Here is a 16,784-nt window from a genome sequence, read left to right on the forward strand (position 1 = left end):
CAAATCCACACTGTCTCTGGGCAGTGGTGAAGGCTAACACCATACAAGGCTGCAGGGACAAGGGCAAGTGTGCTTTTGTAGGTGAAGATTGTTCAGGGGCTCTTCAACCTAATAACTGTTCAGGAGGAGCTTCTCAAGGAGCTTGATTATTTGGAATTTTTATTGTAACAGGAAGGCTTTGTATGGCTCCTCAAAGCATTTGAAACAACTTGCAGATAGCCTGCACTCCAATGCTATGAAATACCAGTGGCCAGTGCCAGCATAAAGCTCTAAAATGGAGGTTTCCTAAAATGAAGTTTTGTACTTTCACATAACTTTACAGTCTTGCAAGTGAGACTCCACACTTCTAAAAGGAAAAGCAATATCTTTTTTCAAGGGAGGAACATTACTGTCCTACTGGCTCAGGACAATGGTCCATCAGCCTAATATGGTGCCTCCAACAGTGACAACAGGATGTTCATATTACCAGGTCTCCATTCACTTATCCCAAAGCTGTTGTAGCAAATATGAGTGAAATCTTTTTCTAGCTGCTTTGGCATATGTTTATAGACCAGCTGTCCATGACTGATTATATAATTTGCTGTTTACCTCCAGATCTTCCTGTGGCAGTAAATTCCAGAAATTCCTTTATCTGTTTTAAACTAATCTCCTTGTTTTAGTAACTGCCCCCAAATTCTAATAATGCAGGAACAAGTGGCGAAAAGCAGTTCTGTGGTCATTATTCTGAAACTTACATCAAAGTACCTTCAGTTTTCTCACTAGAGCAGATGAGTTCCGATCCATTTTAGCTTCCCATAACAGGCAGTAATCAAGACAATCAGCATTCAATTATCTTTAACCTCCCTAGAGACCTTTAAACTCTCTACATCCATCTAGATATCAAGTGGCAATACAACTCCCTTTATTTGTTTTTTAATATAGTTCCTATTAATGCCCAATGTTGCCTTGTCTGATTTGCCGGGTGCTGCATGCTAAGGCAGTGTCAGAGGACTCAATACCAAGTGAAAACACCTTTCCTGATTTGTAACTACCAATTCTATGTTTGCCATTGTGTAGGTATGGCTTACATTTTGCAATAGATGAATAATCACCTTATTCACACTGAAATTAATTTGTCAGCTTTTTAAGACAAGACTTGAGATTCTTGCTGTCAGTGTTTCATTTCAACATGGAAAAAGAGCTTAAGTTAGGACATAAAGCATTAGGCCAAGATCTTGCCATTCATCCAGCCAAGCATATCGAGACAACAGGAAATCCAACCAGGGGCTTGGAATGCAGGATGCGTGCACCCAACCCAAACACTCTCCCCATACCCTAGTTCTACTCTATACTTATCCCTGAAGGAACTACAGCCATGTTTAGCAAAGCATGGACTTGCACCCCAGGGTCTTCTAGTTTCTGTTCTCATTTGTACGGTCAATACTGGTTAAAGGCTTTCAGTTTTGGGTCTGGCCTTCCTTCATGTGAAGGGAACTAGATCTGTCACTCCAACAAGAAACATTTAAAGGAACCTGTTTCTTACTGCTTCAGTTTTGCAAGAATCTCAAATCTTATCACATCTGCTAAAAAAAAAAAAAAAAGGCAACCAATAAAAAACCAGGTCTGGTAAACCCTATGTGCTTTGCTTTTAATTCTCAAATCCAGGTCATATTGTTTAGATGACTGCAGCTTCAACCCAGTTTTCACTACAGCACATTCACATGGTCTTTAGGACATTTCACAGGGTTAATGACATTATGTGAGCAAAATACATATCATCATTATCCCTTCAAAAGCCAGCTGAATCAAGAACAAAATCTTAATAATGTGTGCATTTTTAGACTTCTTGTGTCTAAAGAATTCAGCATTTTAAAGATAAACTTTATGTCTACCGGTCAACATATGAAAATATTTAACTGTACATACTCTTAACAGGTAACAGTGTACTTCCACAAATATAGAAGAGCTGAAAAAAGGCTACCAATCAGATCCTTGAAGCTTAGAATAAACTTTCTTACCTGATGCTGACTGCCTCATCAAGCCAGGCATGAAGGAGAAACAGTAAAGAGAAATTTATAAGTTTTAAACAATTTAAAAGGTGTTCTGTATTAAATCATAGAGTCAAGTTTGAAGTGTGATAGTCAGTTGCAAGCAAGTTCTATTTCTAAGTCCCTTAGTTTTTTTGAGTAGGGAACCTAGGTTAAACTTTCAAGTGTGACTTTGTGAAAGAGTTTGATTTAAGCTCTAGGAGACATTTTTATATTGTAACCTGTGAGGTTTTAAGCTAGGAGTTCAGTGGTGAGAAATTGAACTAAATGCCACTGTCTGCTCCCTTTAAAAAGATTCAGTAACTAATTCTTCAAATGTACTCAATTCCAAAGTGGTACAGACAAGTTTTAACAAAGCTTGCCAATAAATATTAAATCTAGTCACAGTAACATAACCAAGAAATACACAAGTGAGACTGAAATATGACCACTGCCTTGGGTGAATAAAATTGGTTTTGGCAGAAGACATCAACTGAAATGTTTATTTAAAGAATAAAGATCCTGAATTCTCAGTTCTTTTACTCATAAGAAGAGGAATATAAAAATCAAGAGTTCCCTCTTTATTTGTTCCAACCTTAGTAACAGTTGAAACTCTTCATAAGATTTCCTATTTAAAACCCAAACATGATTCAAAGGAAAACTAGAATGTTGCTGAAAATACGATCTAACCATATTTAGCTGAAGAAACAAGTAATAAGGATTTTCAAATACCTTTCCTATACTTCAGAAAAAAAATGTCAACTTGGCACCATGAAAACAGATTTAGAAAATTACAAACCAATAAAAAAATCAGTTGTGATCTATTAAATGATAATCACATTTAATATTATTAAAACCAAATTAATTGGAGTCCTTAAAAATTCCTGAAACTGTTCACAGCATCTGATGTGATCTCTTATCACACTTAACAGCTACTTAGTGATGACTCTCCCATTGTAACAAGATGACTCCAGTTTAAGGCATACAGTAGTGCACTATCACTTCTTTAAGAACACTCTAACTTCTTTTGGAAAAATGCTTATCAGAGCAAAGTAATTGAAGCATCTGCAATGTAATTAGTGGGAACTATGTTGCCATTAAAGACACGAATATCAGTCCAAATATTATATGCAGCAGGTATTACAATGCAGAATCCATTCTTCCCCTGTACTCAGCAGGGTCAGGCTGCACTTCAAGTGCTGTTTTCAGACCTGGGCCCCTCAGTTTACGAGAGATGTTGAGATGCTTGAACACATCCAGAGAAGGGCAACAAGGCTGGTGGAAAGGTCTGGAACACAAGCCCTGTGAGGAACAGCTATGGGCACTGGGGTTGTCAGGCCTGGGCAGGAGGCAGCTCAGGGGAGACCTTATAACTCTACAACTCCCTGAAAGGAGGTTATAGCAAGATAGGGGCTCTTCTCCCAGGCAACCAGCAACACGACAAGAGGACAAAGTCTTAAGCCGTGCCAGGGGAGGTTTAGGCTGGACATTAGGAGAAAAATTCTTCACAGAAAAAGTGGGCATGGGAATGGGCTGTCCAGGGAGGTGGTAGAGTCACTATCCCTGGAGGTGTTTAAGACTGGATGTGCCACTTAGTACTACGGTCTAGCTGATAAAGGGGTGTTAGGTCATTGGTTGGACTCAGTGATCTCAAAGGTCTTTTTCTACCCAGTTAATTCGGTGAGCCTGTGATTTTTGGAGTTTATAGATGGATTCAGTCTAATACAGCTGCAGAATAATTTATCCACTTCTTCAAGCAATTGCAGCAAAACCCCCTTGAAACTGGCAGCAGTAGCTAATCAGAAATCAGAGGAAGCAGTAAACTCCAGGCTGGATAATCCTGCTGTGGGCCCAAGCCAGAACGGTGGTAAATGACAATATTAAATACCTGAAGAGACCCAGGCTGCTTTTTCTGGCTGTGCCAGTATGGCTGCAATTCTTGAAAGTCCAGAGAGTCTTTGAACTGACTTCTTTTTTCCCCTTTCCATCTATAGTAGGCTTAAAAGCAACAGACATGAGGTACTATAACACTAATTGAATCATGCCCCACTCAGTTCTTTGGAAACCAAGATTATGTATGCGATTAATTACTAAAGTCTCCTGTTTAAGGAAACGATTACCTTTGTTTTTGAAACTCATCTTTTTAAAAGGATGACCAACATATTGCTGTACAACCTGAAATATTTATCTCAAATGAATTTTGCTGACCATACCACTAAAAAGAGCTAAAACCCCTCCAGTGTGTTGTAAGTGAAAAGCAAAAGAGCAGCAGAGAATTTCCAAGACTGAGTAATTTCAGGCTTTGGGGGTTTTTCAACAGCATTTAAATATTTGGCCTCTGTTTTAAATGCCAGCTTCTGTAAGTCCTATTCAGTCTAAGAGTAATATAAAATGTGTTACAAAATCCCTACAGCTGTCAGGAAACTTAAATAAAATCTACGGAACAATTTTAATGCATTAAAAGAAAGCTCATCTCCAGCTGTCCACCTATTTATTTCATACTGTTCTGAATGTACTCTTAAATTTCTTGACTTAAGTTTTTATAAAAAGTGGGGTTTTTCAATATTATCATTTTGAGAGTACTTGAGCTAAAACGAAATATGCTGTTAAATTAAATGTATGTTATATACCAGTTTTACCATAGACAAGTCTGCTGCATTGTAAACGTGACAAAGATAAAAACCAGCAACAAGGGCTCAGACCAGAAGGTTTCCAGTGAATCAGAACAGGAAACCAATACAGCGATCAATGGGAGGTCATGACTTTTTGATCACTGCACTACATAGTTAAAGTATCAGGTGTTGATCTAGTGCAGTGTAATCAAGTAAAACTTTGAAGTTACATATCAAATATACAATGAAATAGCAACAGCACTGAGGAATACCCAACTTTAATGCTATTTTGAAAAGTTCTCAGTATTTGGTAACTGTGTCAGGTTTTATTTCTTGAGGGAATTTTTCCAAGAGCTGACAGGTTTGTTGTGGTGAGACTGTGTGCGATTCCAAAGCAAGTTCCAGGATGATAGGCTTAGGAATTTTCCTTCTACCTACTAGCTAGTTATTTATAGAAAGTTCCCAGAAACTCTTTCTGCAAGAAGCTCTAATGGAAGTGAGGACACAACAACAAAAATATTTTAAAACACCAGTATAATCACACTTCATATACTGCGATTATTACATTCAAGAAAACACCTAAATCTCAATACTCCTCCTCTCTATCATATGCATCTATAAATACAAACGTTACTGAAACCTCAAGCATTAACTAGAATGTACCGGTTGATAGAGGCTGAAAATGCACCCATTACAGGCAACAGTTACAGGAAATGAGCATTTCACACTTTTACTCTGTCCTTTAAAAGCAGGACTTAAACTCAGCATTTTTAAATGGACTAAGTAACATTTTTGCCCCTGACTGGCAGAAATTACTTTCATCTGTGCTGGCTGCCACTCAAACTGATAAAAGAATTTTGGGAGGTGTTTCCACCCCACTTCCACTGTTTGCCCCGCTTACATTCAATAAGCTTACAAAGACCTGTAACAAACTCATGGATAGCAATCTTGTCCTGAGCTTCTCTTCTCCCATAGCTGGCACTTGTGCAACACAATTTTTGAAAGGAACTCAGATAAACCATCAGAACCTCAATTCCTCCATTTTTCAATCCCCAAAACTTGATTTATAGGCAGAAAAACATGACAGATTCTGACATAGCTCTAATCAGTAAAGCAGACAGGTCACACGGCTTCAACAATCAAGAACATTATAATGCCATGATAATGAAATAACTTTATCTCTAATCAGTTTACTTGCTTTGGCAATCCACACTAAATTCAAAGGACACAGTGTAATTAATTATAGCTAGCTACATTTATCTCTAATGCTGCAATCAAGAACTATTACATTGCTCAGCAAGACAGATCTGAAGCTGTGATGTGTAGGTTACAGTCAGTAAAGAAAAGGGGGAAAATGTTTATAAAAACAGCAATCACCAATCTTCATTTATTTTAGCAGTGAATTCAATCTGTCACTAGTGGCAGTGAAACAGTTAAGATTCATACCAAAAACCATTGCCCTGATCCACATAAACAAAGTCATACCTGTTCCATTTAAGGACAGACTACATGACTGTCCTGGTTACATTGATCACATTTAGAGGTTTTCTTCACCCTCACGAGGGATGGAAAATATTTTGTTGATGGTGTTACCGGGGGGGGAAGGGAGAGGAATCAACCTTATCTGATGCAAAGATGACGATTCACGGAATGAAGTACCATCATTATGGAATCAATACTGTCATTTTGGGCAAGTGTAACGTGTGTGTTAATTACACTGTGACCACTCAAAGTTAATTGAATTAAACAAATGATGGTCATAAAATATACAGGGATTTCATTGTACCTTCCATCTGCCTGTCGATTGCTTATTTAGCAAGATAGTTTCTGAAGCTAGTTATTTTATTAAGGACAACTAAATTGGAGAAAGTTACTGGATAATTAAGTCTCGCAATCAGTTCAGGCTTTCAGTAATAAATCTGGGTATTATCAAGCCAGTATAACATCTCTGACCATTTTAAGGGCAAGCTGAGTTAAAGAAATAAAGCAATTCAGTTTTCTAAAGTACAGAGTATATATTTAACTATCCTGTGTAGACAAAGCTGCTACATTAGATTGGGTGTTTGCAAACCACATGACCTCACAAACGCTATCTTATCACATCACAGGTTCCTCAGACTGACCACAACCACTTAAATCAGACTCTGCCAGCACAGAAGTTCTCTAACTTTGACACATACTAGTAAAGCAACTACATTTTTAGCTGTCCTTGCAAGAGCTTTACTTGTGGGGAGGGAAAAATCTGATCATCTCTTGTCCAACTGTTCTTGCAAGATATGGTAAAAGAAAAGCACATGATTTATTGTGCTATAAACTTCCACCACAAGCTGAAGTGCTTGCTTTGTAAATCTGAAGGCTAACATATTTCCTTTCAGGGACAACATTTCTTATCAAGTAAGAAAACATTTATAGAGAGTCACATATTTTGAAAGCATTTGTCTAGTAAAAAAACCTATTAGAAGATGTTAATGTGACTCTAGTCTGTATTGAGAAACAAGTGCTTTACAAGAGTTAATATAAGACTTTCAACCAACACCACTGAGAACTAGGTTTTACTGAGAACTATGAAGGGAAAACAGTTGAGTGAAGTAAAAATTGACTAGAATGAATCCCACAAATATTAGCTGGTTTTATGAAAGTGAGCAACTAAAAGTTTCCAAGAGACAAATGTAATTGTGCTTGTACTACATGAAAAAGGAATAGTACACTTCTTCCAGAAGAAATGAGGGGCCAGGAAGGGAAATAACTTGGCAAGAGACTGAGTAAAAGAACATTTTATCTATCAGGAAATATTAGAGAAAGAGGACTGAGGCCTTTTGGGCCTTGCTGGTTTTGCCTTAGTTCTGATGAAAGAAATGTTACCTATTTCTGCTCCTCAGGTACTTAAATGGTGATAATCTGATCTTCTCTCATTCTCATTTGCACATATGATCTGATCCGCTGCTATCTATCACTAAGTACATCTCCAGAGAACTTGAAAAGATTTCTAGTAGGTTGAACTTGAATTCACTTTTCCCAGTTACTCCTCATCTCCATTATGCAAAGCTATGTTATTTACTCCAAGTTATTTGCTCTGCTTCTGAATGTAGCCTAGTGGTGCATCAGATAAGAGAACATTTGATTTGGTATGCATTGAATTTGATTCAATGGAAGCCTAATAATAAAATTAACAGATGAAAGGAGTAATGCTTCCCACTGATATCCCATCATCAAGCCCAGATGCAATTATTATTATGAGAGAAATAAGAGCCAGGAATGCTGCCAGAAGTGGCCAGTCCATCTTGTGCTACTGCAATGGGCCACAAGCAGCAGCAGCATTTTGTTCTCATCTATGGCCAATGGAAGAATTGTCATTCAGCTGCTTGTAAAGACATTTCCTCATCTCTTCTGGGGACAAACTGGATCAATCTGTGCCTAGGCCCAGAACCACTCACTGATTTAAGATTATTAGCTAATAATAAAGAATATAAGGAGGAAATAATTTGACAGCTTTAAAACACAGTTTACCAACCATATAAGTTTATGGTATTTAAGATAAAAGAAAGTGTTAATGTGGATTAATATTTCATTCTGTGTACTAAAGTGCACTGAATTTTAGGTGAATTTTTTAGGTATTTAATAGAGTGGCCCATATAGGTGGATTTTTTTTAATCCTTCACACAGATCGGCTACAAGTTCACTTTCCCTTCTCCACTTTAATTTCAGCAGTGAGAGCCTAGAAAGCTAATGTGAGTTGCAAGATGTATCCTTAATTCAGTCATATAAGCAATTACTTTGTTGGTCACAACTTATACATTATTTATCTTCAAAGTCATTACTTAAAGTGTCTTGAATTTTATTTACACAAGCAAAATCTTTTAAAAGCATAGTATTTAATCTCCAACTTTTATATCTCTTTTCATTAAGCCAATCTTAAAATGTTAGCTTACCAGGAGCATGATCAGACCAAGAGATAACACCTATATCAGAATCTTACTGACTGCATTAGGTTCTTAAAACATAATATCAGATCTGTTCCTAGATAAACTATACATATGTGGAAATGGAAGAGAATTTTAGCATTAGAAAACTAATGCTCACTACTATTTTGAAGAGCCATCAAGTTTTCAGATACTGAAATGGGAAATACCTTTAAAAATACCCCATTTTCTGCCAAACTGTAGAGGTACTTGCTTTTGTACAAGCAACACGTTAGGCAGAAATCAGCTTTTAATATGACAACTGTCATAAGATTAAACCAAATCCACATTTGAAATATTATAGTATATAAAGATTAAAACCCTAAAATTTTACAGAAAAACAAACACATTAAAGGATTCCAAGAGCAACAAAAATTACCTAACAGTGTGACAAAGGCAAACTTTGTAAAATTTCTTGTGAAACAACTTAAGCACTTCTGTCCTAAATCACAAAGTCTGAAAGACTGGAAACCACTTGCTTTTGTCTCCAAAGGTGTCTTGTGGTCTCTGCCAGTGTAGTTTGTGGGTAAGCACATCAATTCTAATCTTTTGTACCACTCCTGTAATCTAGGTAACACATACAAGCCTTGCAACATCCAACAGGAAGCAGAAGCAGCTGCTGGGTAATATATATAAAGTGACTGCACATACAGAGAGGTAGTGCATGACGTGCAGAATTTCAGCACTTTATAAATCATTTAATTCCATTCAGTTTGAATTAAAGGGAAAAGGTGGGAAACTACAAACAACCTCCTTGTTTGTCCAGTATGATTTATGTTTAGAAGAATAATAGCTTGTTCAATAGTCATAGTTTTTCTTAAGCAGTCAAATTTACTTATGGAAAACTTGTAGCAGGCCAAACTTCCAATGTATTAATTTCAACATAGTTTAACAGCTTTACTTCAGTACTAAGTGAGATATTCTCTTGAACAGTAAAAATGTTTCACAGAAATTGTTTTCACTTAACATTTCTGTATCTAATCAAAAGCAACCTCTGTGGAATAGTAGCAATCCTCGTGCAGCTTGGAAGTATCTAACCACAGTACAACCTTACAGAGTCTGTGTGCTCATGCCATTTATGTTACACCAGTTAAAGCACATGAACTGGAAGGTCAAGTGACAAAATAGACTGATCACTTACTACAGACCTTACTTCTGCTGTGCCAAACACAGGGCAACCAAGCTTCTGTACTTAATGACAACAGCAATAAACGCAGCTTCACAAAAGCTGCAGCCTGTTGGGGCTGGAGAATGAGAAAGCATTTAAAATCCCACTGAGCTAGAAATCAAGAATGCTGCAGAGATAGCTTTAAGAATGGGAGGGAAATGGAAGAAGAAAGAAAATGCTAGGTGGAAAGACTTCAATCAATGAAAAGAACAAATGGCAACTGAACACAAGATTCTCAAAAGGCAGAGTGTCTAAGGCTTGTACATATTAAAAGCTCTCAAAGAAGTTTACGTCATGACTTCCTGTTTGTGATGATCCTCAGCATTTCAGGTTTTCACACTAGTGTCAGCCTTCGACAATAGTCCTAAGTCCCAACCACCTAACAACTTTGTGCCCAATAAAATGCAAACTCAGCCAATAAGGAGGAAAGGAAGTACAGCACTTAACATACGTGACTTCTCAAAGGATTAGCTACCAGCTAACTAGAAATACTTAAGTCTGAGTGTCCTTTCATTATGCATCAGCTGTTCTTGGAATACTGATAGGCTGTGTAAAAGATTACAGGACAGCCATCAGTAACTTTCTAGGGAATGAGCACAAAACCAGATCGGTTTACTTAAGTTCAAAATGCAAGTAAGTAATAATTGATCTACATGTATTTGATTTCTGAGTGAAGTTATGGTTGCACTGAGAATTAATTCATTATTTTACGTAACATTACAAATTAGACTTAATATTTATATTCTAACCCATATTTGGTTTTCGAATCAGTGCAAAGAAAGAGGTGCATGTAAATAGATTTAAAATAATGTGCATAGAACCATAGAATTGTTAAAGGCTGGAAAAGGCCTCTACAGAGTTCAACCATTAACCTAACACTGCAGTATTCACCAGTAAAGCAGAAGTTTACAGAAGCCTACAGTCTAGTAGAGCAGAAGTTCACAACTTCTGGTTATAATGTTCTCAAAGCTCTAGATTTTGTCTGTTTGTTCTCCTGAAGTGTTCATCAACTACATGTATAAGACTTAGTCTGAAGTAGTCAGTATTCAACTCAGCTTGCCACGCTACAGAAATCCTCTGGTTAGGTATAAAAGGAATCAGGCAGGCAGCTTGTTAGAACAAGCCAAAACTCCAATAATCCCATTTATAGTTATTTTACTGTATTTGAATGGTAAGAAAGAAGGGATATTCTTCTATTTTATTACCTTGTACATTTAATAGCAATGTGGCTCATTGGTTCAGTTTTGGATGCCATACTACCCATTTCCAGTACACGTAGTTTTATTCAGTAACAGGAACACAACGTGAATTTCCTACAAATAAGTCTTCTTATAATATTATTTGAAGACTGACTGTAGCATTACTATTCCTAGATGAGTACTAAAAGCAGCTGAAATTTATCCTTTAGGCTGTAAGCTGCATTACTCTTAAGAAGCATCCAAAATTTTGAGCTCAGAATAATGACCAAAATTAATTTGATTTTTAAAAAGTTTTGTTTATACTTACAAAACCGTCCAACCAATTGCCCTTTGTACTATGAATCCACTGATAAATCATTTGATACAGAATGCAGAGTTCCAACACATAGCTGATTTAGGTTACCACATTGGAACGAGTGAGAGAAATATCTGAATACTGAGGGCCAAATTTTTCTCACCCAGAAAGTCAGAGATGGTACAGCAGCAGCTGGTTGCACCTGTGCCACAGCAAACTCCCACCCCCACCCCACCTTTCAGTGAACAATTCAGCTTTAGACACTGGGCAGTAATAGTGACTCTCTGCTGTCCTTGCTGGTGTTCCTCACTGATATTCTGGATTTGCCCTGTGCCTGGCTACTAGCCTGGCTTGCAAACACTGATGGAACAGCAGACCTTTCACAAGAACTCTACAGTTAGGGAGGATATTGCTGTTGCCATAACTTGGTACCACTGCATCTGATGGATGATATCACAGAACAGAATTAAAGTATGTAGCTGCTCCAGGCTCCACTGACACAGAAACATTCACACTGCTGGCCAAAGGCACAAAATAGTGTTTATCCAAAGGCCAGAATATGGACTTAGTCTGCAGTTACTTGTATTCAACATAGGATTTGGTCATTATTTTGTTCCATCCTTCAGATGGAGAATCTGCAACTTTTCTGGTGTAAAAATCTGTAAAAATGCAGTGCTGGAGAGGAAAAAAAAGTTAAATAAGCAGACTCAACACTGATGACCCTGCCAAGACATTTCACCTTGTTTCACACATATCTGTCCCGCACCTACCTTAAATTATAACTTTTGCTTTAATTAACATTTGCGTTTATGTGCAGTTTAAAGTTACACAATTCAACATACTAGAAGGTAACTATACAGTCACCAAGAGCTCTGTTCCTTTCCCAGTGCCTTTTGCATGCTAACCAGTTGGGAGATTGTGGTCAGCATGTCACATACACCATCACCCTATCTTCAGGAAGATGCATTTGCAAATGTGTAACGTTTCTTTTAGCTTTTGCAGAAGTAGAATCAGAAAGCAGCTAGCCAAAAACAAAGAACATGCTCATTAATGGATGTATGCATGAAGACACTTCAGTGCAGATTTAAGGAAGTTGTTTATTTAACTGGCATGACTGAATTATACTTCTCCTAACATTTAGCAGTTGAGAGCAAACATTTTTGCCTCTTCCTGTTGCCATTTTCTTCAGATTTTGCTTTTTGAGGAAACACTGCAGGAAACACTGCTTTCCCTCTTAAGATTTCATTTAAAAACTAGACAAATAGATAAGTAACAGTAAGCGGGGAAGGGAAAAAGAAATAATTAGTAAACAAAGACCTTCAAACTTGAATAAAGTCTGTGTAAAGAAACATGCAGAATGCTGCCAAGGTAGCACACATCTATTACATACAGAGTTTCATAAAATCATAGAATGACTAAAATCAGAAAAGATCTGTAAAATCATTAAGTCAAACCACTTCTTCCTACTCTTTCTATATATCCTGGAATGATTCCTTCCTATAGTGTTTACCTAATTTGGAAATTCAAAATTTAGCCACTACAAAGCATATATGTGGAAAAGGAGTGTTCTTCTACATGGAATTACTCAAACTCTGCTATAGCTGAAATTCATGTTCTTCACAGCATTTCCTTTCCATCAAATTAAAATGCTGATAAAGATTTGACTAGACTGAATTGTTTAGGAAATCACTGGTATTACACAGAATTACCACTATTCTGTGAGCTTATGAACCTCATCTTCTTTCCAACCTGTTCACATTAATTTATACACATTAAAGATGTACAATATTGGCTGCCTTCATGACAATTCAGTTGCTCAACCAGGCATATAACAAATGATTGTATAGAGAAAAATATGCAACAGCTTTTTAAGAGTCATTCTACTTTTCCCCCAAAGCAGTGTTTCTTACCTTTTAAGCCTACAGTGAGCAGAGGAAAAAGTCAGTACAACTGCCTTATTTTGTTCATAATGCAAAAATACACTAAATATTTGGCTTTCTGGGAATTCTTCATGCAAGCAACAAAGAAAACTAATTAGAGTGCTTTAATGGAGAAAGCCACATTATTGATTTTTAAATCTGTTTTTAAGTGAGCCTAATGATTGGTAAAGGTGCTGGACTGATGGCCCTAGAGACTATCCTCCATCTATAGCATAGTGATTTATAGCATAGACAACATTCCAAGATACTCAACTGTGTTATAAGTCTCAAGGGATTGATCCTAAAAAGCTTGGATCTACTCAGATTGTTATGAAAACACTATCTACACCTAAAGAAAGGATGTGTTTACTTAATAAAAGCAAAAAGGCAACAAATAATTAGGTTGAAGTGCTCTACAATCCTATGGTTTTAAGCAACACTCAGAGCTGTGTATGAAAAGGCTAGAAAGAGACTCTACTGCAAAGATGACCGGGCATTTTGCACACAATGGACTATTAGGTAAAGACATTTCTTCACAATGCAGCATGAACTGAAAGGAGCCAGTGCGCACAGGAGTTACATAAGCCATTTCTGTCTCAAGACCTTCTGATCTTTTTAACTAACAGAAAGTTACTTCAACTATTAGAGCAAGGAAGTTTGAAGACAGACATTTCATAGATTGAAGGTTTTGGCAGTTTAAAACTTAAAAATCTGTTAACTGATATTAAGCAAGCATCCTTTTTTTTTTAAGCAATCTCAGTGTACTACCACATAAAATTCATCCTTGCAACAGCAAAACCCAGTAAATTTATGCATGGATTCTTGTACTTGCACAAATGAGGTTTAGTTTCTAACTATAGTAGCCTTAAGAGCTGTAGCAAATAAAGGCATAAAGGGGCTTATTTTCATATATGCAGTTCCAAATGGAGTAAATGCAACATGAATATGATCAACTCGTGAAACTAAGGAAAAAGCTAAGATGGAACATAAATGCCAATCTCATTTAACGTCAAATCACATAACTAAAAGTTATTTTGTTCTCTTACATTCCAAGATAAAGGCAAGATTCATGTACAAGACTTTTATTCCATTCATTTAAAATAATGTACTTCTGCAAAAACAGGTACTGAAGATGTAATAACTATTAAATAAGCAAAACCTGCCACAGGTGAAAGGACAAAAGGTACAAGTGATCAGACACTGTAGTATAATATCACTTACCTCATGATGCAGCTCAGCTATCTGATCTTTCAGTTCTCTGATGTACTGGTTAGAATCAGACTTATTAAGCTGCCCTTGAATTTTTCCTTCTTCTTTCTGTTTTGGTTAAAAAAAGGAATCATATTCAAATTATTCAAAGATCTACTATATTAAAAATCTTATTTTAACTGTTTGCATATTTTTGTCTCGAACAGAAGCTATCCCCAGACACCATCCCACACTTTCATTTGGCTGAAGTTACAGCAGGTGTCCAGAGGTGACAGTGGCTCAGACCAAGCTGATTCTCTCAATAGCACAAGGTAGGCATGGAGAGCTAACAGCTTCACAGGTGGAATCCACATCCTATGTACATGAGATTGCATTTTAATAAACCCCTCTTACAGAATACTATCAAAACATGGAACACATCAGTATATTTTACTTTCACTAATGTAAAGTTTACATTTACACATTTCCTTTTGTCTCCAAGTAAACAGAACAGTTCTTTCCTTACATTGTGGGACACACACTGGGAAACACTACATATGACAAGCTTCTTTTGTCCTGTAAGAAGAATTGTAACATCCAAAATATTGTGGTCTTTGTCACGTAGGAGTTCCAGAGAGTGTAAATGAAAAGAGGAATGTCCCCTAATACCAATGCTTCAAGAGGTATACAGAGAAACTGGCAAGTAAAAAAACCCAAAACACAAAGCAAAACAAAAATAGATTAGGAGGAATATGACATTTCCCTCACTTGGCAATCAAATGCAGTGCCTACATTTCAGGATGCTTGGAAAGGTTTCACTTGCACTGAATGCCTGCAGCACTGGTTCCCATCTTGTCCCTAAAGGGAATCCTAATGTGACCGAACCAAATTTGGCAGATCTGAGATAAATAATTACCCCGATGAGGCACGCACTCCACGTCTTCTACTTGCTACTAATAACATGCAGAACAACTCTGCTCTTGCCTTTTTCCAGTTAAACAATTTCTGAAGCAGCCACCACCACTAGAGAATGCAAGCATCTTGGTTTTATATTAATTCTTCACCTTGACTGTAAATCACATATGAGCAATATATTACAGAAATATAATGGGAATATGTAGTTTTTCTATATATGGCCCATTTTGCTTAAGTTTTAATTACACTTGAAGAAAGCAAACAATTTACTTCAACAGCCAAACTGAAAGTCATTAGCAAAGAGAGGTTAAATGCCTTTTAGAATGAAAAATGTTAAGTGTTCGTCAAAGAATAAGACAAAAAACTTTAATGGAGATATTCCTTTAAAACATTCCTCTGAAATATAAACCCTAGGACAAAACTGTGAGGAGAGATAACATGCTACCTTCCAAACCCTTTTGTTGAGTGAGGAGAACAATCTAGAACACCATCAGTATTGGCAATATCAAAGCAATATCTCTTTTTTCAGGCTTTTTTTTTCTTGCAGTGAGGTATGCATTACAAAATTACTCAAAAAATAATTTTGTCATATTCACTATTAATTCCCACAATCTGTAACATGACGAACAAGATCCTTTAATGCATAATTCCATAGTGAATCTAGTTTCCAAGGTGACCTATGGCCAAACCCACACACATACACAGAAGTAGTACCCTTCACATCCTTCTGAAATAGTGGAGCCCAGGACAGCACACAGTAATCAAGGTAAGGCCATACTACCAGTTATTACACAGTCTCACTGACATAAGAAAAATTAAATTGCTTTCATGCAGCTTAATTCATTTAAAGCTTCCTATTGTGGCATTCACTTTTGTAGGAACTGGACATTCAACTCTGCATTGCTTGTATACTGTGCTTGAATAGTTTTGTACTACTGTGCTTGAACAGCTTTGTACTTCTGAGGAAAGCACTCAGATCAACAGTATGGGTTCAAAACGGAATGTTAAGACTCCACTTACAATTTAGAAGTCTTTCAGCTATGAATGTCATACCTTTTAAAAGAGAATAGCATAAGCAATTAGTAAACTCCACGTCTAATTTTTTAAATCTAGAGTTACACACATAGGATGTGGGTTGCTGGTTTGGTTTTTTGGTGGTGGGGGTGACGGGGTGCACTATTATAGCAAATCTGTGATATTTGGAGCAGTCACAACACAAAAACTAGCTGGCTGCTAGGCACATCATAGTAATTTTAAATTTAGAATTAATATACAGAGAAAAAATGAGACAACATGTCAATAGGCAAAGTGCGGGGATTATCAGAATTGCAAAATTATGAAAGCTAGCCATTCTAGAATGTAGGAGTTTGTTCAAAACATCCTGCAGTCACATATGAATGAACCTCTCTACACCCACATCCCTGGCGTACTGCATCTGCATACTGGCACCACTGCAGTGCCCCCCTCCTCTTCCCAGAAGGGTCTGTAGAAAAGCAATGCCAATTGGTGTTACACTGTAATTA

General features: G+C 37.0%; 1 protein-coding gene across 6 annotated transcripts in view; it reads right to left on the minus strand.

Moving 5' to 3' along the window:
- Positions 1–16,784, minus strand: part of EVI5 (ecotropic viral integration site 5) — a 71,669-nt gene that overhangs the window by 3,704 nt on the left and 51,181 nt on the right. For all 6 annotated transcript variants that reach the window (XM_063407503.1, XM_063407506.1, XM_063407505.1 and 3 more), the window contains one exon: positions 14,380–14,475. In XM_063407503.1, the coding sequence (XP_063263573.1) occupies positions 14,380–14,475 (96 nt within the window). The remainder of the gene's footprint in view (positions 1–14,379; positions 14,476–16,784) is intronic.

Source organism: Prinia subflava, chromosome 10 (genome assembly GCF_021018805.1).
Source record: "Prinia subflava isolate CZ2003 ecotype Zambia chromosome 10, Cam_Psub_1.2, whole genome shotgun sequence".
NCBI classification, from domain to species: Eukaryota; Metazoa; Chordata; class Aves; order Passeriformes; family Cisticolidae; genus Prinia; species Prinia subflava.